The 22,868-nt window shown below is 39.2% G+C and overlaps 1 protein-coding gene across 2 annotated transcripts in view; it reads left to right on the forward strand.

The window, feature by feature from the left end:
* SLC35F1 (solute carrier family 35 member F1) overlaps window positions 1-22,868 on the forward strand; it is a 248,891-nt gene that overhangs the window by 220,451 nt on the left and 5,572 nt on the right. For both annotated transcript variants that reach the window (XM_074896199.1, XM_074896200.1), the window contains one exon: window positions 3,253-3,407. In XM_074896199.1, the coding sequence (XP_074752300.1) occupies window positions 3,253-3,407 (155 nt within the window). The remainder of the gene's footprint in view (window positions 1-3,252; window positions 3,408-22,868) is intronic.

A 22,868-nucleotide genomic window follows, 5' to 3' on the forward strand; every position in this document is an offset into this window, starting at 1 on the left:
CTGGCAGCCTGAGTGAAAGGAGAATGATTATACTGTTCTGACTGAGTGGTTTCATATGAGACTATTACACATTTTGTAGAGTGATAGATGAAATAATAACAAATAAACAAACATCAGTTTTCTTTAAGAGAAAAGCCAGTTTGAATCTCCACGGAAGTGTCCTTTGTTAGGGGTTTTGAATATTTCTGTATGGTCTTTATTCCAATAATACAGTATGAAAAATCATAACTGACTCCATTTCATCCCAATGAAACAGTAGCTTTTGGAGTAAAAATGCTAACACGTGTAACATTCAACCAGCCTGCTCAGGAACTAAAACAGAAGTTCCCAAGGCATTGTTAGTCTTGGTGGTACTTGGGCTACTTCAGAGCGTCCCTGGGGGCAGACCTTCCCCATCTGTGTGAAGATGCCTAGTCTTAAGAGAAGTCGGGAAATACTGAGGGATTGGGGCTTCTTCAGCCTGGAGAAGAGAAGGCTTTGGGGAGTTATCTGCAAAGAGGTTATCAAAAGGACAGAGCCAAGGTCTTCACAGCAGTGCATGGCAGGAGGATGAGAGACAACAGGCAGAAGCTGAAATGAGAGAATCAGACTGGATAAAAGGAGAATCTTCACACTGAGGACAGGCAGGCAGTGGAGCAGGTTGCCCAAAGAGGTTGTGTAGACTTCATCCTCAGAGGTTTCAAGACCAGGCTGGGCTGAGCCTGGTTTGAGTAGGGTTTGAACTAGAGACCTCTGAGCTCCCATCCAGCCTGAATCACCCCATGATCTTCTGATCCCAAGTGCCCTGTTCAGACACTTATGAGGAATTCACACCCCACCAGGCAAAACTGGTGACCTTACCCATCAGGGTAAACACTGATGGACAAGATGGGATGCTTTCCACCAACTTTAGATACTTGGGATGTGGACATCTGGTTTAGATAAATTGATTCCCACAAATCATACTATCATACACATCATACTATTCTAAAGCTGGTGTCTACAAGAGGTTGGACAATCTGCACCCTAGAATTTCTAATCTCTGCATTGACCACCAACCCTCAGTTTGTGTCCAGTGAGGTGTTATGAATCCCACCCACAGGTGCCTTTATGCACATTAAGCCTTCAGTTCAGGCCAGCAGCAGAACATCTGAAAGCAGACACAGTTACAGATGAGCTTTTCAGGGTTTAACACAGACCAGCTGATCACCAGATCATTACAAAAGCACCTCCTAATTTACCAGGTTGCTTCCTTTCAGTGCTGGTGACTCAGGGCCTGGTTGGACAGAGGTCCCAGCACCTGGGACTGCTGTACTTGTGGCGATTCCCAAGGCTGCCATTTGCACTGCAGGGGTGCCCAAGGAAGCTGAGGCTCTCAGCCTTTGACTTAAAACATACTTTTTATTCTGAAAACTGGCCCTCTAAGAAGCAATATCTGAAAATCGTATGTTATTTCCATTTTGTTTATGGTCACCACTAAATGCCGTCCAGTTGGTGCGTATTACATAGATTTTTAAGATATAAATGAAATGCCACTTTATATTCACCTCTGATAGGTGAGCTACAGTTTAAGCAATTTTCCACAGGAACTGAAGTGCCCTTTGGAAAAGCAACCTTTGAAGTGCATGTAGTTGACTGCTGAAGAACGTGAACACCAAAGCAGTACCATAAAATTACACTGCTAGTTGAAAGCATAACCCAGCAAAGCACCTGAATATGTGAGTTAAATCCAGACTGACTAGCAGGGGCTTGGTGCACCAACTGGTGATTTGCAGACTGTGCTTTGAGAATGCTGACTTAGGGTCCAGAATGGCATTTGCACATGACCTGTTCTTGATGTAAGTCTGGAAGAAAAGCTGACATAATGCTCGTGTATGCAAACAGTTTCGTATTGATCAAATCTACGCTCCATTTGGTGCGATCATTTGCCTACTACGGAAGAATTGCAGAGTTTGCATAAAGCAACTCTTCTAAGCACCGCTTAAGACTGATTCTGTTGTTACACATATACAATGCACATCTTAAAAATTTGTTACCTGTTAGTAAAAGCCGTTCTTACCATGATTATCCATATTCTGAATATAAATTCAACTTCATTATCATGCCATAACAATTGATACACGGACACTGACATTTTATGACTGCTGTATTTGTTTCAGATGAATGTGCACTTCAGTTCAGATCCTTCTAAGAGACTCAAACTATCACAGCTGATTTTGTCCTTTAGATAGATTTTCTAAAGTGTTTTTAACTAAGTGGATCCACAAGCAGATACAAATCATATGGGCTTTTTTTTCCCCTTCTAATCCCTTTCAGGACTTTGGCAATCATCAGATTTTCTGCAGCTTTTAGTCAATAACAACATGCTCTGAAGAGCTGGCATGAGTCTAAATTTAGGCTTTTGTACATATCAGCTGGGAATTCTGCAGCATACGGCAGCCTAAGAAATAACATTTGCATGAGAGCAGATGAGTGAAGTGTTTGCTGTTTTTTTAACTTCATATTGATTAATTTGCCTTGGGATTTATCAAGTAATAACTGAAGCAATGAATTCTTTCCCAGTAAGTTATTTAGGTTTTTAAATGAAATTAGGCTTTTACTGTAATGTCTTTTTATTATATTAGTATCTAACAATCTAATTTGTGTGAGGCACTCTGTAAACACATAGCAAGAAAGAGTCTCAGCTCCGGAAAACTTTATTAAGGAAGGCAGACAAAAATGGGTAGAGGAACAGAGACACAAAACTGTGAAGAGATTTGTCAGATTTGCTGGCAAAATAAGACTAGGACCTCCATCATTTGAGTGCTGTCTTCATGCATTCATCACTACAAATACTTTTGCACTCATTTTTGTGTGCATTCCCATAAAATATATGGTCCATCCAACTCAGCTGAACTCAGATGTTGTTGGGGACATTCAGTTCCTTAAGAGACTAGATTTGGTGTGTCCATATGCATCATTTCATCCAGATTTTTTGCTGAACATGAGGTGTTCACTAGTAGTATACACCAATTTAAAACAGCAGTGCTATTATGGAGACCACAGAGAAAGGACTTCGTGTCCACTACTGGTATGGTTTTCACTGGTTTTCTTATATGTTTAGAATTATGTTCTTAGTCTCTCTATATATATGTCCGTCTTAATAATTTGAATCCATGTATCTCTTAAAAGACATTTTTTATTCTTTCCTAAAAACACTGCCTTCTTCCTCACAACGTGACTCATTTTTGCAGGCTATGAAAGATCACTTTGTTTCTTGTTTCTCTTCCACAGGCTTGTTGTATGTTGGCTTTAGCGCCTGTATGTTTGGCCTCTATAGCTTTATGCCAGTGGTCATAAAGAAAACCAGTGCTACAGCTGTCAACCTCTCCTTACTCACGGCTGACCTGTACAGCCTCTTCTGTGGATTATTCCTCTTCCACTATAAGGTATGTGGAAATGAGAGATGTATTTGGGTAATAGCAGTATGCCTGAAGAAACATCAGTGCAGAACAATGAAACAAAAGAATCCTCCAAGCTTTGTTAGATCTACACAGTAAAAGTGCAGATTTTTTTTTTTTTTTACTTCAGGCTTCCCAAAACCAGTTTTATTTTATGATTTCCAGTTTTTAAAGAGAGTTCATTTGGTCTTGTTGTTAAAAGTTTTAGTACTTGTTCATCAGCAACTGTACCACTAAGTTAATTTTACTTGTCAGAGGTAACTTTCTACTGCTGTGACCAGACCTAGCGTGGCAGCATGAAGGGAAGGACTCTGCCAAAAATCACACAGATTTTTTTGAAAGAATGTTTCATTCATGCTGATTCTGAATTTATAATTTGTAATTGTCCATGAATTACACCTGTCTTATCAGCCAAACCAATGGCTTGCCTGTTAGTTTAAATGCCAAAATGTGCATCAGATTTGTGTTCAAGTTAAACTTTTACCTCTCAGGTCCTCTAATATTTTAAACATTGTGTTTTACAGACACACATTTGGTCTCCGATTACAAGGAATGGCAATTCATTATTGACAAATATCCCCCCCAGTGTCCATCATATGAAAGTAGCATCAGGGTGCTGGAAGCAATTGCCTTGTACCATCATTTATTCATCAGAGGGAGGTTACTTGATAGCTAAAATGCTGGTCCAGAGAAGTGTTAGGTAAATGAAAGCCTTAAAATTCTGAGTAGCTAACCAACTCAAATCAGATTTTGTGATACTAATGGTACCTGAATAAATCTGAATGAGACAGTGAAAGTTCAGAACTTCAGAGTCTAACATAAAATTATTATTATAATTATTGCCTTTTATTTTGGTTTTATGGCTTTAGAATTTTGCAGACAGAAGAAAAGCAAGTATAGAAACAAAATATTGACTGAGAACACAATGTAAAGATTTTCTGCTGCTTCACAGGTCTGTCTCATGGTGATTTGATTCCTTGTTCTTTCTGCCCCACACTTTAAATCCAAAGTGTTTGACATTAGGTATTAGGTGAAAATTGTTAATAATATTATTTGATACCCATAGCAAAATATATTTAGTGATGTTAGTCCACTGTTTCTAAGAAAAATAACTATGTTGCACAGTAAAAGACAGGTAAATTTAATTCTGAAAACAGTGGTGGTGTTCTAGCAAAATCAAACTCTGTTAGAGGGAGAGACTCAAAATACAGCAGGGGTTGGACAGTTTTGTGCTCAGCATTGCTCAAACCTAACAAAAAAGGCAATTTTGCAAACACAAACTTGAAAGGCGGAAGAAGAAGCTGGTGGTCCCCTCTGCCCTTACTCATCTGATTAGAAAACTGAAAATGTTGTTCTCCTACAGTTAACTGTATCATGCAATCTTCTTCATAAACTCTTATCAAACTCTTACTTCACCCCATTTAGGGTTTTACCTTCACTGCCCTTCTTTTTGACTGTTTCAAAATATTACTACTCCAACAGTTAAAAACCTTCTTATTTCCAGCATAAATTTGCTTGTGGCTTCTTTTAGTCCACTTGTCTTTCTGCCGAGAGTGTCCCGTAGCATGAGGAATGCTCCTGTCTCCTTAGCCTTTAGTCCACTGGTACATCAACAGAGAGGTCATATCCTCTCTCAGCCCCTAGTTCACTAATCAGAGAAAGCTCTTCTCTGCACCTCATCTGGTTGGATCTTATCCTTCCTTAGATAGTCCCTTCAACTTGAGAAGCAGGAAGGGTCTCTCCAGCACCTGGTGCAGTGCTCTTGTCTCTCCATTCCTCCAGGAAGCCTGTTACCCCATAGATAGTAAGAGAGTATTTACATTTTTTTATCACTGCTTTTCCTTTGTGGTTTGTACTCATCCTGCAATCCATATAACTCATCTGTGTCTCTCCTTTGTTCTGCCTAGCTGAAGTGCTGATAAGGAGAAGACCTTTGTCAGGATCTTGTGGAAGGGCCTGTACCTGAAATGTAGTATCAATTTCCCAAGCTGTCAGTGTCTCCTTTCATACCCTTCAAACTCATGTTGCAAAAGAAATTTGAAAAGAGGGCTATATTCAGAGATCATCTAGATTTAAAAGCCCACTTTTATTGTTATCTGGTTACTTCTTTAGCTACTATGTTTTTCTTCTTAGTCAGATCACCTCCTTTTTTTTCTTGTTTACTATCAGGTATCATTTTATGCGGGGAAGTAGAACTGTGAAATGTGTGACTTCCACTCAACAATGAAGTCTAATATGTTAACATTAAATGATCTAAATTAATTCCCCTCCTAAGACTGGGTACACTTGCTTGTTTTCTAGCTTCTAAAAAGCTGTTTTGTTCCCAGCCCAGCTGTGTCTCCCTCAGATATGCAGCTCCTTCTGCTTATTGTGGTACAGGCCAATGGGCACAGCCCCACTTCACTGGGAAGCAAATAGTTTTATGCTGAATTAGGATCAACTGAGTGGTTTAGTGCCCCTTGCAGAATATAATTTTATGAGGCTTTCAAGAAACAGTTATGATTTTTTCCCTGTGATGCTACTTTTATCATCAGACAGGTTTATTGCACCTACAGCAGTAAATCTATGAAAATCCATGGAAAATGCAGGAAATTAGTTTAACTGGGCTTTAGAGCCTCTGAAACCAAACAGAAGATTACGTTTGAAGTGTTTTGATTCGTTAGCATTTAATTTTTTTATAAAATAGACTTGCAGCATCATGACATGCAGAACAATGAGTTTATAAACAGCTGCATTTGTATTCTTACCCCATATGCAGATATCTCTGTAGCACACTGAACAGATCCCAGGCCCATGGAAGCTAGACATACAGCATGTTAACTTGACACAACTCTGGTGATATACTTGTAATTCAAGATGTTAATTGCTCAAGGTGTTATGGTATTAAAATGTAATGATTTATGAATTTCAATTTAAGATAGATGACTAGATTGTAGTGCATCGTTCTTAAAAGTATCTGCATCCCCCAAATAAAAGCTCTCTTTTTAGTTCTTCCGTAATCAATAATTGATTCCAAATATTCCAGTGGATGGGGAAACGCGTCTGGCCTCTTTGGTGGCTGAATATTGGCCACTGCCGTAGCATTTCAATATACAACTCCATATCTTCAATCCTTTTTTTAAATTCTCACCATATTGATGTATTCTATACAATTTTGATATTCAAAACTTTCTTAGTTATCTGTTCTCATTTCATCTTCTTAAGCACAAATTATCTCCTGCTTTGAAAAACAAAGGCTCGGTCCTACAACATAATAGATGATGATGATCATCGTGATGATAATGATGATGATGATGATGATGATGATGATGATGATGATTATTACATCCTGAACTGTCACACTCATCTTCACCTCCTGTCTTTCAAACTTGTCTTTTGGTTTGAGTTTTGCCTTGATTTCTGGTTTCTATGAACATCAGTGTTCTCAAGAGTGCTGAAGCCAGTCTGCATAAGGCTCTTTCCCACCCACACAGGCAGGAGGCATCCACAGTGCCCCCCCAGTGTGGGGAACGAGCCAAGAGGCTGCTTTACTGGTTGGGTTTCACCTATGCTTTCTGTATATAGACCTGAAGGTAAACAGCTTTGGAACCAGACAGAAGGATGCAACACAAATGTGAGATATGCTGTGTAGAGGGATGTCTAGTTATAGTGTGGAGGAAATTTAATATTCTGAGTAACAGGACTGTCCTTGCCCTGTCAGAGACTGTGATAGTCATTCTTTGTCATGACACCAGTGCACTGTACCCTTTGTACACTGACGCCTGCGGTGCTGGGAAATTCTGGACCAGCTCTCCATGTGTACAGGGTTGGAACTTTTGTATAACTTCCATTGTTTTTTGCTTAGAAGCTGTTCTTTTTCACATTTTAGTCTCAGCCTTAGCTTTATTTTTATGTGAATTTTTAAAGTTCATACTTTTCATTTGCAAGCTGTATGTTGTACTTTAGTCATTCTAAGCAAATTGGGTTCTCACTAAATAATCTAAGCAGTTTATTTTATGTTTTCCACCAGCTAGAGCATGCATACTGATTGTCTTCTGCACCAGCAGGTCAAGTCACACTATATTAGATCATTACCTAGCAAGCCAAGCACAATCAATTATTTTGTCCCTTGGCAAATTCATTCATTATTTTATTGAAGATGCGGCTATAAAAATTGAGAATTTCTGGATATACTAGCAATTTCCAAATGAAGAAAATGCATATACTTCATAATAAATCAAGGATGTCATATATCTTGATTTAGAATCATGGAGAGTATCCGTGGCAAAGGGCTTGGTTACACAGATAAACATGATAGTCAAAACCTTTCAGCACCAGAAAACTGAAATGGTGCTAGCTGAAACCTCACTTGCTGATCCTTACTGATACTTCTAAAAAAGACTTTTCAATACTAATTCTAACAGCAGAGTCCCTCCAATGGCAGGGAGAAGATGACAGCCTTCCCATTACACCAAGAAACAAGCTGTGATGGAGATGGGGTTTTAACCCAGTGGAGGAGAGAGGGTACAAGTTGGGGGCAATAGGTTCCAATTTCATTTTTGACAGCACAGATCCTAAGCAGTACACATGACTTGGGGATTTACCTAGGCTTCACTAAGATGAAACTTTGGCCCTAGTGGAAGCAAAGAAAAATAATTAGGAGCCTCCATTAAAAGCATGTACTTTACCTTCCTGATCCAAATCACTGAAGCCAGTATGAGCTTTTCTGCTGGCTTCAGTGGGCTTCAGTTCATTTTCCTAAATTAGGAAAGTCTGCCACTCAAGGAATAATCTTTAAAAAAATTCACACTTTCATGACTGTGGAGATAAAAACAGTGCTTTATGGTGAGTCTATATGCTTCAGACAGTCCTGTTTTTTGTTAATGAAGGATAGATATGATGTCTGGGGTTTGGGAGTAGGAGGTAGAATTTGTTTGGTTTGGTTTGGGGGAGGTTTGTTTGTTTATTATTTTGATTTTTGCTTGGCAACCATCCATAAATACCTGAGAGACTTTTCCCAGTCATCAGATTGAGAAAATACTTCAAATTATCTTCACTTTTTTTTTTTTTTTTTTAACTTATCTGCAAGTATAAGCTCAAGTCAGTAAGATTCTTTTCTTTGCTTGCACTTGCTAAGGGACTGACAGCTACATATTCTAAACTTTGGCAGTGGTGTTGTCAGCAGTGCATCATTATTTCTAGTAGAGCAGGCAGTGCAGGCTAAACAACTATTTTTTACATTATTGCTTCCTCAGACATAAACTTTAGGATATTTTCCTGATGAAATTGGATATGCAAGCTGCTTGATGCATAGACTATGTTTGAATGGAATTTAGTCACACAGGGCCTTTATCCCGGTGAAGGCTTCTAAGTCTTTGATAATAATGAGAATAAATCATATTACTAGTTAATTCTTTATGCCATCGGAAATGCGCAGAAACCTACGTGCATGTTTACCTTTCTTTTCCAGAATACTAAATTTCTTACAGTGGGATTCCCTCTTGATGACTCTGTTCCCATGAAGCTGTACTGTCTGCATGCCTTCCATCTAAGTGGAATTTTAAAAGCATTTTTTTTCACAGTTCTTTAAATTTGTTTGTTTGTTTGTTTGTTTGTTAGTTTGAATTTTCTCCTCCAGATTATAATAATTTAGAAAATAGTCAGGTGTCTATGTTTGAAGAGCTACCTTGAGGTGGAAAGGAGTTACCTGTGTCTTTGGTCACACTTGAATGTATATTCCTATGACAGAAAGGGCCACATCCACTCACCCTTTGTCTGAGGGTGCAGAATGCCATACAATAAAAAAGCTATGAGGTAAAATGACAAGAAAGTGTAGAAGATGGAAAATGAAATGACTCCCACCAAGATGTTCCACAGTCTGACAATAGATTTTTAACACCACAGCACAGATGTGGCAGCTTTCTGAAAATACTGCGTTGTTAAAAGGATATCTCTTCCTTTCACAGTGTTATCTCGCAACAGATTCATTAGTTGCAAAGCATGAATAGTGAAACATAGACACTCACTGTTTTGGAGCCGTCAAAAAGAGCGTAAAGGATGTGGCATTCATATTGCAGAAGTTACGATGAAAGCTTCAACTTCAATTATATTTTTTCAGACACTGGCTCATCATAAATGTCAAGTTTTATAGGTTGTTTTCAGGGCTTTTATCTTGGGGTTTTGTTGGGTTTTTTTGATCTCATGTTAAAAGACTGCTGACAACAGAACTGGTTAGGAGTTTTCTAGAAAAATACATTTTGGTTGGAAATGCCTAATTATCAAAACAAATGCTAAGTGAAAACATCCTGTTTTCAATATGCTCTCAAGGAAACACAGGCTGTCATTTCTCAGACCCTGACTGTTGTTTTGCCCACTTACTTAAGAGATTGTAGTGGCGCACATTTTCCTACATTTTCAGCCAGGTATTCTACAACTGGAAGATCTCAGGCATGAGAAAACACGAGTTATGCAGCTCTTGGATTCTGGAAGCCAGATGACAAATCTCAGTTCTGCATTAGGCAGCCCAGAACCCCAAGAAGGAGCTTTTCAGGCTTCCAGGCATCTGCAATGGAGATAATCCTGGCAGCTCCAGTCAGCAGTTGTCAGAGTTACCAGCAAGCATACTTTGTTTTAGTAACAACAGCTTTAGGTCTTTCATGAGGGAAGCAAATGCAGGATTTCTGTTCTTCAAAGAGCTTCAGTTTCTATTTTACGTGTCAGTTTAGGAATTTTTTTCTTTAATTACAGAACAACGGTTTGGTTTCCTAGACAGGAACTAGTTCATAATTACAGCAAGAGAACAGCAAGGATCTGATCTACCTACCTGTGCATGGGTTTATATTTGCTGACTTATGTAATTTAGATTTCTTAATATTCTCAGTGAATGACTGGTTAACAGAGTTTACTGACAACAGCACTATTCTGTGCCTTGCTATCCACACCTGATTTTGAACTAATAGTAAGGTTTGGGGGCTTTTGTATCAATATGGTCATAATATTTCTTTTCTTTCTCAATTTTTTCCCCCTTTTTATTGTGTGTAACTTCTGAATCAAATCTTTTTATGTCTCAGCATCACATCTTTCTTCATAGCTTAAGTGTTCAGGTGTTAAAAGATGTGCTTGCAATTTCAAATGAGCTTTTCAATTTTACACATTTATACTCTTTTTAAATACATGCATGAGGTAGGTGTGCAAGTAAATTTTCATTTGTATAAAAGGTGTTTGAGGCCACTTGAAACTCAAGTAATCACTAAGTAGAACCAACTTCAGACTGAAGTAAGAAGTAGTTTATACTGACAATCCAACCAGTTAAGGGATAAAAAGTCCACCACTATGTGACTGAGTTCTGCCTTTGGTCATATTGGATAGCAAATTGCCTAATGGGTATTGACTACTCAAAAGAATACATGAAATGAAGAAAGAATGTAAACGTTAACTGTAGTAAACAAATGTGTAAAGTCAGCCTGTCCACAGACAGTCCCCAGAGAAAGGAGACAGTATATCTGCCTGCCTGTGTAATCTACTTAAATTGATGGTCAGACTTGTTTGCAATGAACCACTTAAGTGCTCTGACCTACAAGGCACTGGGAAAGTGGTTTACTTACCTTATAGTGAGAAGTTGTTATTTTTCAAACAAAATCATCAACAAAGGTTTTAAATACTAGCATAGAACCTATGAGATTCCTCTGATTTTTTATTCAAAATTAAGGGGAACCACAGGACTGTAAATTTCCAGCATTGATATTTCTCTTATGCTAAGGGTTGGTATGGCTTTCAGTTGTTATAAAATGCTCTTTCTTAAGTATCTTGAACAAACAATTAGCTTTGGAGAATGAGTTGAACATGGATAAATAAACAGGAATATACTTTGACTGCTTGAAGAAGGTAATTCACCTCCCTGTCATGGGACCTTGCAGAATGCTGCATCCATCATCCCCAAGTCTTCACTTCTTTCTTAGCAGGGGTAGGAGAGGAGGAGCTGTACTTAGGGAACTAGTGAGAAATGGTTAGGGAACTGGGGGCATGTGTAATTCAGAATGCTGTTTCATTTTGTATGTAATTTGAAGTCACTGCTATCCGCAGTCAGAAAAGACGATCCAACTAGTCTCTTCTGTCCCCACCTCTGCCCCAGGCTCAACAATGCTCCAGACAAAAGCACTATAGCAGCCAAAGGGAGGCAACAGCATTTTACTGGCAGAACATGCAACGGTATCCTTACATTTAGGATAAGGCATCCATCCATCAATCATTTTCATATGGAGTTAATAATTGGATATTATTAACTTAAAGAAATGCAAAAAGCCAAATAGAATAACAGTGGGCTTTGAGCACTTGGAAACAAATAACAGTCATCTCACATTACCTTGTTTGAATTAATTTTGTGTTTCAATATAAGGAAAAAGTTATTCAGAGATCTCTTAAATATACCACGGAGTACATTATGAAGTTCAATTCTTACACTCTGAAGGAAATAAATAGTGTTTTGGAAGAAGTAGTGAAGTGTCATTTGGAAGGTAAAGGTGAAGTGCTTATAATTCCTACCGAATATGACAGTGCAGACATATAAGCGGAAATCTTCCTGCTATTAGAAGTAATTAACTCTTGAATGATAAATCTTCAACAAAACCATGTGGGTTTTAAAGGTGCTGGTGGGCATGGATTGGAAAAGGAAATTTGGGAGAATGGAGCAATACAAATGCATAACAACAGAGAACAAAAAAATAGTTTGAATAAACTGCAGAAAGTAAATAATATTTTAACGAATACTGCCTTTTTCTTTATTACAAGTAGAAGCACAGACAGAAAAGCATAACAAAGACATCCTATTAAAAGAGCTGGATCTTACTGACAACATACTTTTTCTAAATGATACTCAATGAATATGAAAACAAACAGCAAGAAGCTTAGTTTCATAATTACTTGTGGGAAAAAAAAATAGAATCTGAGCATTTCCCTAGTCAAGCATACTTTTGAAGACAAAAGAGTACAATGAACATGTTGAGATAAATACCTCAGCAATAATTTGCAACTCAGAGGAGACAGCCCCCCCCAAAAGTAATGAATTAACAAAGCAGCAGCTGCATTAAAAAACTTAAATAAGGTTCAGTTACTGAAAATCTACAAAGGTTTTCAAATTATGATTCTTCAGCTTGAGTGCTATTTCCGCCTTAGCATATGGAAACAAAGGCTAGAAGTTCCCCAAAGATACAGACAGAATCATCTTTGAAAGCAAATAGTAAGGGTTAAATGCAATAGCTGTGTTATAAACTTGGAGATTTCTTACAGAACTGAGTAAGTCCTTGTTTCCAGAAGTGACCAGAAAAGAAGGTAGAATATTTAGGAAATGTGTTAATAATTATACCTGGCCATCCACATATGTAACATTGGAAATTAATTAATTTATCTGTTTTGATTAACTAACTGAAGTGCCTACTACAGTTGTGCCTCCTACCAGCCAAATCAATGACTGCTACAGATATACCGGATTATAACATCCAAATTACCTTCTAATTCCTACCAAAATGAAGGAATGGGTGAACAGGCAGACATGACATCAATCAGAAGACATCACTTCTACATGCTTTTAATCTAAGCTGCAGGGTATTTTATTAACTGCTAGAAAGTCTTCAAAATGCATCTTCTTTTTGTCTGAACTCCCCCTTCCCACTAAACTGGAAGCTTTCAAACCCATGATATGGGATAGATGCTTGTCATCAGCACTGCCGGTAAGCAACTTGTATTAATTAAGTGGAATAAACTTCTGGAGTTATTCTTGCCACCTGCATATGTTAAGTTTAGCAAGCAAAAGTATCTGCTCTTTCAAGTGTTTAAAAGGCTCATAACTGGTCTGAAGGAGATTTGAAATACCTTTGACTTAAAGTAATCTGGATTTTGTATCTTAAGTACAAAAGGAGAACTTGTAGAGGAGAGCTCCAGATGCAACTGGACAAAACATCCTTTTAAAAAAATTGTTAGAAATAAATAGAGAGAAAACAAGGAATATAGAATAATCACAAAAGAAAACTGATACTGTGCAGGTCAAAAAGAAAAGGAAAGGAATAAAGTCTAATCGCTGTAAGAGATATATCAAGCTTGGCAATGAAGAAGAAAGTGAAACAAACAGCAAAAAGGTCTTCTTGTATATGAAGAGAATAGACAGGTTTGCTATGCAAAGACAGCAGAAGCCAAAATTAAACAACCTTTAGTTTGGCACCAAAATGAAATTGGGACCTTCTGTCACATTCAGCAAGGATGAGAGTTAAATATGAAGACAATGCACAATAATAGTAGAAAATGAAATAGCTAGGTCAGAAACAGAACACAATAGTCTGAATACTTTCAAGCTTGGGAATATAGACAGTTGGAAGAATTGTATATGAAGTAGGCAATAAACTAAAATCAGAAGTAGCCACTAAGGAGAAGTAATTCGGGACATGGAGATAAATGGAAAGTTGGATAAAACGCAACCTTCACAGAAGGTATATCATCCAATCTAAATCTGTCTGGTAATTTAACAGATTTTTGTAGACAAAAGTCAAATGTTAGATCTAATCTGTAAGGCTTTGTGCAGTGTAGAAAATTATCAATTAAGCTGAGGAACAGGATTAGCACTGTAAGGACTGGAATCTAGGTAATAAACTGGCTAATGAGGATAAAGGACAAGGCAATGTGCTGAAGAGAAACAGCTTGCTAGAAGGAGCTTACTGATGGAGGTCCCAAAGAGTTGGTCTGAAGACCAGTCTTGCATAGTGACTGTAGTAATAGCTTTGGCACCCTCAGTAGGAAGAAGGATTAAAATAATCAGGCAACAAGAACTGCATGACATTGAGAAATGCTGTGAAGCACAAAGTGTGAGGTAATGTCTGTGGTGACAGATGGGAGGAATTTGAGCACAGTTGTGGCAAAGCTGTTTCCAAATGGGTCAGTCTAGGTATTCCTAATATTGCTGGAGAAGTGTTAATGCCATAGGACAGGACAATTTACCATCTCAGGACAGCACTTTGCTGTCTGTAGCTACAGAGGTTTTTGGTCAGCTCAAGATGGCCAAAAAGAGCTTTTTCTCTTAACTGCTCCAAAGCCTTGACAGTGTAAGCGTGTATTTGCTACCAAGGTACTCAATGTGCAAATCCTAGAAAATGTTTATCATATGCAGCATAGCTTTGATTTCTGATGGAATGGGAGGGACTGTTGGTACCTCAACATATATAAATTAATCGATAAATTTGCAGGGAGGAAAGGAGAATTATTTGAGCTAAACACATAAGAACATATGGGTGGAAACTGAGAATGCATAAACTTGGAACAGAAATCAGGGGGATTTTTCGGCTATTGTAGCAGGGAGTTTCCAGACAGATTTCAAATACATTAGCGGGGACTGGACAAAAACCCTAATAATGCTTGAAGGAGGACAGGGTGTATTTGCCAGATGGAATATGTGAACTGACTGTATGCAGTAATGGGGGGTTGGATTTGACGACTTAGGATGTGCTCACCGTTCTGATTCCTTCATGCACCTGTCTTGTGAGTTGACTCAGCTGAGAGCTCTTGGAACTCCTGAAGTTTGGCCTCACATTGCCTGCAGCAAATGCGCCAGACCACAGAGAGCCCCAAAGCAAAACACCTGTATCACGCTCCCCCCAGACAGCTTACATAGTCACTCGTGGTAAGGGTAACTGCAGCTGTGCATATTCCTTGTTTCTCAGGGTAGGGGTGCTCCTCGTTTGTATGGCTGAGAGAAAAAAATGCCATTCTGGGAGAGCATTGCTGCAGGAATATATTGTTTGATTCAGCAGAAAATTAAAAACAAAGGATCCAAGATGAATCAATTATTGTAACCTTGGTTTTGAACACACTGAACAGAATTAGCCTCATATACAGTAACAGAGAATCAAGTACAACAGACAGCTGCTACTATATTAAATACACACAAAACCAGAAGGACACATGGCAGCTGACAGCTGAGAGAGCAAACCAGCAAAGAATACTGAAAGGTAAAAGTAGGGAGGATAAATCGCTTTTATTTTTATAAGCATTTCTGTTGTGTTCCTCCTTTTTGTGTTAACATTTAGAAGGATAACTGCTTTACCACTGTCTTGCCAAGTGATTGATACAAAATACCCAGAAATGAAGTCCCCTTATCCCACAGTAAGGATGCTCACAGAAAATTAGAGCAGTGTAATATAAGTGTTTTAACTTCACATAAAAATCTCTGTCCTATGTAGATAAGATTAGAACAGATTGCAGGACTCATTCTACCTTGCACTTTTTAATTAGACAGCCTGGGTACCGCGGGGGTATAGAACACAGGCTCATTTTTTCTCCACATCTGATGGCAGAAGCAGCAAAGGGAAACAGAAGAGAAAGCAGTGTTCCCATCTCTCCCGGCACCCAGGAAAGGAATATAAGCCATTTCACACAAACGTTTTGCCCTAACAGGCACATATTTAGAAAGGATAGCCTATTATGAAATTTCTAATGATGCATTTGAGAAGCATGAAATCATGCAGATTTGTACAAAACCAGTATTTGCCTTACAGCTGCCTACATCAACCTTGGCCATTTTTCTCCAAATGTTATCAGTTTTCTCCTTAAATTTGTTTTATTCCACCAATGTACTCCAGGAAAACGATCAAGTTTCCCAAATTTTAACAGAATTTGTGGTGACAGTTTTTCAGTAACCCCCTCCTCATTTTCCTCCTGTATAGAAAACCTCAGCATTTAAGAGCTTAGGACTTTCTCGCTCACCATTGTCTTATCAGTTAAACAATGCTCACCAGCAAATACCATGCAAGGACTGAAAAAGAGGGTACTGCTGTATGATAGAAGGCATGGAGCACTATGTTTTACCTACAGCAAAACATGTAAGCACTAGAACAGGATCTCTGAGAATCAACTGGAAAATACAGAAAGTGCATCATATGGTTACTTCACAATTGTGGTGCCACATTTGCAATTCAGTATAAGCCACAGTAGCAGGCAGCATTTCATCTGAGTTAGAGCACACCGACGATGCAAACAGGCAGCAGGAGTTGAGGATTATGGCCTTTCTCTCATGTGTGAAATTGCAGAGGCAAAACTTCCTTTGGCTTCTTTCTTTTCAACAAATGGCAATGAGGCCAATGTCAAACTTTCACTGTCGTTGAAGCAAGCCAGATGTTCCTTGCTTTGGGTTCTGGCTGACATGAGCAACAATGATGTGTTGAGACATGCCCTGCAGCTCAAGCTTCCTTCATCCAATGAAAAACTTTTCATGTGACTGCCAATGGACAGGAAAGAAAAGAAAAAAGATGTGGAAGAACTAGCTGAAAATTTCACTTTGCATCCCAGCTAAGTTCAGAGGACAAGATAGGAGCTTAAGTCATCACCTAAGACTATAACCTCAGTTTGCCTTGGAAATAGCTGGAGGTCATTAAAGTGTGAAGATCGTGCAATCCTGCTGGTAGCAGACATTGTTGCTGCCCAGAAGTTGTCATCGTTACTGAAGCTGTCCAGCACCCCTTGGTCCTCTTCTCAGCAAGAGAGCCAACACCCCTGCTCAGCCATTCAAGCTTCTGCAGTTGGAGAGCTGAGAAGGCATGCTGAACCGTACCTCAGTGGTTTGGCATGCTTTAGGGGTCTCTAGATTAAAGATCTTAGAGATCTGGAAGGACATATAAAGATTCAGATGGATGAGTTTTATCTGTTCAAATGCAGTCTGGAAAAATCAGAGCTGCCCTTCTGGTGTTTGGTGACATTAGGGTTTTGCAAAATACTATGTTTCACTGCTGGTAGCTTCCCCATTTTCTGTTGGTGACAAAGATATATCATCACCTGCCTAGAGCTTAGTTCTGCAATCCATTTGGAAAGATGTCTGTGTATTCCTAGGAAATATTCTGCCCCTCCCACCTGGGATCAGTGATCAGCCGAAGGTCGGGTCTTTATCTCTCACCCCTGACAGTAGACTTCAGTAATAAAGGCTGAAACAGCAGATCGGTCTCCTGATAAAGAGCAGAGCAGACCCTGAATCCCAAAGGGACATCTTCCTCATAGGCTGGGACAAAAATAGTCAGCAATAGTTTAAGTCACAGTCCTGACCCAAGATGAATTTGGCCAGGTCCTTGTGGGTCTGAACTGAGGGAGTCACCAGAGAGCACTGTGGGCTATGACTAGGATGCTGGCTCCCATTGTAGTTAATAAAGTAATATGTCGGTAATATCCAGCTACACAAGTGAAAGCACTGTGTGAATTCATAGCTCTCAGAGCCTTCACTCTTCCTGGTGCTGCTGCTGGCTGGAGAGCATGTGCATCCCACAGCGCAACTTCTGCACTCGGTCACGGTGAACTTCATTTGCTATATTGAAGGTGAAAATAGAAAGCAGTGTGAAGAGAAGCTCAGTCTCTCAATCAGTTCATCAAATCGAGTGGAAATGTCTGTTTGCTATATAAAAGATAATGAGAGAAATTTGGTTTTAACTCATTTCGTTCAACCCGCTCAGGTACTCGTGTGAAATTACCCAGGGCGGAAAAGACATAAGTCGGTGCAGGAACCCCTGTTGGCCTTAGCTATGATGGGCTGTGCAGCATATGCTACAAATGGAATTAGTTCACAAAACAGAGAGGTTCCTCAGACTGCACAGACCTACTGATTGGAGTAAGATGATGGTGGGAACTGTCTGTCTGGAGAGCATGGAGGGTGTCAACAGAAATGCGGCACTAAATGAATTCCACCTGATACCTACATTTTTGTCTCTCTTCATCAGTGTGATTTTGAGATCACTTCTCTCTAAGGTTTAAAATTTGAATTAATAGACCTGATTTCTTTATTCATTTTTGTCAAAATGTGGAGAATTTTCATTTCATGCTTTATCACTGAATATGTGAAACATGACGTCTAAATTTTCAGTTAGTCCTATAACAAAAAATTCTTTGTAAAGACTTAAAAGACACAGTTGGGTTGCCATAGGTTAGGAGCTGGGCTTCGTATTACCTGCCAAGAGATTCAGTCTACAGCTGCTGTTGTAAAATACAAATGGAACTGGAGCACCACAACTCCAGTAGTCTGTTCCTGCAGACTATTTCCAGTTCAATGGACCGAATAAAAGAGAATTTGCATTTTCATAACCATTGTAATAATGGTTGTGATCATCATCATGATAGCTGGGTGAAAAAACAAAATTAGCAAATCATCGAGTTTCTTTGGGGGGGGGGGGGGGGGGGGCTTTTCCGCAGACTCACATCTGTCTTGTTTTGTACTTTGGATATTGTTTTGCCCTAGTGTCAGTGGTAACGTGAATGTGGACATCTGTGACAGTCAAAACTACTTGTCTGCAAATTCCCTCTGCAGCAATCAGTCAGTCAGTGTAGCGTTTCCGAGTTCTGATACAGCGATTCTTCTATGCCCATTCTTCCTGCCTTCCTTTTTAAAGTCATGATCTGTGTACTGAAGAACGACTCCTCTCTCTGGACACAGGCATGAATTTATTGCCTTCTGAACAGCTTTTCTTTATTTATTCTTCTGTTGTTACTATCTTACCACTATTCAAGACGATGAAATTAGATGCAGTGGTTGCTCCCTATCAAGAAGTTTCTTTTGCACCTACCTTTTCAAGTGAATTACTTTAAAGTGTAAGAATCTCTAGTGGAAATAGTAGAAATGTTTTAGCCATAATGGTTTAGGATATATGAAAGACAAGTTTTGCACAGAGTAATAATAATAAGTAGAGGATAAGAACAAGTGGAGAATAAATTTTGAAAGGCTTAGCAGTTCTTTCTGGGTTTTTTAAACCTTTAAATTTTCAGATGCCTTTATGCTCATCTTCTTTATCTTAGAAATCTTGTGATGCTGGACTTACTCCCAAAATAGATAATTTTGATTCACTTGGAGCAAAAATAATTTATATAAACTAAATTTCAAGTGTGTTGTGTAAACTTCATCCACATTTGTATGCAGCACTGTTGTAGAGTATTACAAAAAACAAAACCAAAACAAAACCAAACAAACAAACAAACAAAACCAAAACACTGAAGATAAGTTTGGGTTCTGTTCTTTTTTAATGTAAAAGACCTTGTGTGTGGATAACAGAAAGTCCGACTGATTTACCATATATTTTCTGTGGTCAGCTAGACCTTACTGCTGCAGTTTTTTCTGGCAGGGTTCTGCAGCAGCACATACCAGAGCAAGGATCAAGACCCCTGCTCCTGCAGCTAAGCCATCAGATGCCGTTAGCTCTTCTGCTAAGCCTGGCTGGCAGAAAGTACTGGCTCCCCAAGGAACATCTCTTAGATAAATACCAGAAACATCCACTCACCCAGAGTCAGTGCGGGTTTTGATAGACTGAGGCAAATCTTGTTATACATGTTATCTTGTTACATTCATCTGAGTTTTGCTTTGTGTGTTTATCTTCAAATTGACAGGCACCTAAAATGTGTTTCTTATACACTGAAAATTAATGGTAGTTTAGGGTAAGCTATTTTCACCACAGGTACTAAATAATGTCTAGAGAAGACATGTTTTTTACATTTTCCTAATTTTTTAATGTTTGTAAATATCGTTGTGTCTTCCCTATTGAATACTTCTGATTGGGAAAACATTTCTAGACAACCAGATGTCTGAGTGGAGCAGCCATGGTGAGATCTGATTTAACTATTTGGTTTGACTACTCAGTAAGTTTTGGAGGGTACCTTTCATATCAGTGATGAAATGTTATTGTAACTAAGACATTTAGTTTTTCTCTACAAAGGAGGTCTCTGCCTTCTCCTCAGAGGGTGATATCCCTATTTCCCATTTTTATTGTGTAAACCCATCTTTATTCAGTAATGAAGTGTACCATCTCTTTTAAAAGGGTAAAAAACTGAGGGTCTTCTAAAATTATTTTAATTCACAAAAGAAATTCATAGGCTGAAAATCAGTCCCAGGACTTGAGAGTATTAGGTCATTGATTTAATCACAAAGTCATCTGGTCTCTCAATAAACTACATGATAAGCAAGCTTATATAAATATGTACCTATATGTGTAGATACAAAATCTAAAATTTTTTTATTATATAGAAACATGAGTTATTTTATTGGTGCTTACTCTAGGGTGCTGAAATGCTGGGGTTTCAACCCCAAACCCCAAATTAAGGTTGACATATGGGTGATTCCCACAGCCCTTCACAAAGGGGGGGTCAGTTTGCCTTTAGGCTTCCCTCCAGGGTGCGGCCGGCCTGGCAGGGAGAGCCATTGGGTAAAGGAGCCCCAGGTGTCTGCATCAAGTAAACAAAGGTCAGGTGTCCCACTGAGGGATAAAAGCTGGGACCCCTTGCAGGCAGGGGCAGTGTCTGTCTGTGAGGTGGATGAGCTGTGCAGAGTTCCCTGTTGGGGAAGGACCTCCTGCCTCCCTGGGACTGAGCTCCAGTCAGGTCTGGGCTCTGTAAATGTGGGCTCTGTAGAAATTCATTATGTGGCTTCCTTGGTCTTATGTGTTTGGCTTGTTGATCTAGTTGTCTTCCATCCCTTCTATGGGAGACTATATTTCACTGTTTATTCCACCCATTGTTGGTTGTGCAATGTTGTTGTTGGGATCATTGGGACTGATGTTGATTATATATAACCTTATTGACTTGTTTGTACCCCCAGTGATCATCCATATACTGACCCTTTTGTGTCAAATACAATCTGGTTATTGGTTGATCTTCATGCTGGCTGTGTCCTTTATGCTAGGCCTGATAATTGGCAAAACAGGTGTGTGACACCCATTAGCTAATCTGAGCTAAGCAATTTCTGACTATGTTACTCTTTGAGCATGTTACGGTTATCCTGTTTAGTATGGAGGGAAGTGGGATTTGGAGATCTAGATATTTTAAAAACATTTTTTTTCTTAGAAATATGTTTCTGTATGAAGTGAGAGGTAAGTCAGAAGAATTACACACTTCCTGAGAGCCTGCAGTTATGTAAAGGGTAGCAATGAAAAATAATCTTCTCTCACTTCATTTCTTAGGAATAGCTCTTTCTGCTGGCTTTGAATGTGTCTCTTTTGCTGTCTGTTAATAGTGAATCTCAGCAGATGAGGTTTGCAGGTCAAGATAAAAAAGAAACTTAAAACCTACATGTAGACATAGCAGTAGAGTGTGCCTGGAAATCCTGTCTTCAATAAAATACAAAGATATCAGCTACAGTCAGAGGAACACAGTACAGTGAGCAATAAATTTTGTATTTGATCAACTAAGTCTGCATCCTCCCATCACACTGCTGGATTCACTGCTGTTTTAATAGGAGGAAAATACACATTGATTTCAAGGGGCTCTGGGACAATCTGACAGAATATTGACAAAACCCAGTGATTTTTCATACATCTACAGTATATATTCTTTTATTAACCTTATTAACAACCCTTCTACTTCAGTGCTGCAGACAGCTGCTGCGAAAAACAATTCAGCCTGAACCTTAACTTGTTTCTGAGGAAGGTAAAGATAAAATTGTTATAGGACTGTCAGGATCTAGGTCTCTGTACAGTAGCTGTGCATAGATACCAAAGACAAATGATTCACAGGCCTTTGTTTAGATTTCCCCCAGCTTTGCCCAAACCCTTTCTCCCAGGCTGGAGAGCTGCCACAGTGAGGGACACCGCCATGGAGGGAATATTATTGAGTGAAAAAGCCCACTGGCAGGAAGCCCCAGAGAGGAATGGCCAGGAGAAAGGGGGTATGGTAGAGCTGGAGCCATGAACTAAACTGAAAGTGGATTGGTTTTGGCTGCGCAGCTCCTAGAGCAAGATAAAGGGCATATTTAGCTGCTGGAAGCCCCACAGATTCCTCACAGCAGGACACAAGGCAATCACAAATCTGGTGCTTTGGTTATACAGTGGAGCAAGCCAGCTGGCTGTCTGAGGTAAGAAATTCTGGCATAAGGTGAGAGGGAACGGTCAGTGGGAAACTAGGGAACCAGTTCCCAGTTTGGGAAACTAGATGCATTTGGCTCCTGAGTTTTGCTTTAGCTTAGTTGAGCCTACTGCTTCCGAGTAGGACTTCAGGTTCACATGCAAAGAGGAAATGATGGGGGAAGTGCTGAGAGAAAAACTGAACTGAAAATTAGGGAAAAAAAATCAATGGGAAAATGCTTTGAAATAGTTGACTTGGGTTTGATTGCCACATGGGGGAGATCTAAGCCTAAACAGTCTTTTCAGAGCTGTGTCACATGGGAGGAATCCTTCAGCAGACGCAGGTTGAGGCTCAACACTAACTTTGTGGCTGGTGGGACAGCTGGATGATTAGATCAAATCATACTGTCAGATGACACTTGAAGACCTGGTGACATTCATGGAAAGAAGCATTTAACACAATGAAAAGTAGAACTCTTCCTACCCTGTAATCCTTCTATCACACTTTAAACTTTCCTCATTGTGGTCCTTTCCCTCTGAAATATGCATACTAGCTGTGGGAAACAAACACATACAGATATATCACCATGGGTTATATGTCCAAAGCTTTCAAAGATACCGTGGACTTTGTAAA

The sequence above is a fragment of the Athene noctua genome, chromosome 1 (assembly GCF_965140245.1).
Source record: "Athene noctua chromosome 1, bAthNoc1.hap1.1, whole genome shotgun sequence".
NCBI lineage: Eukaryota > Metazoa > Chordata > Aves > Strigiformes > Strigidae > Athene > Athene noctua.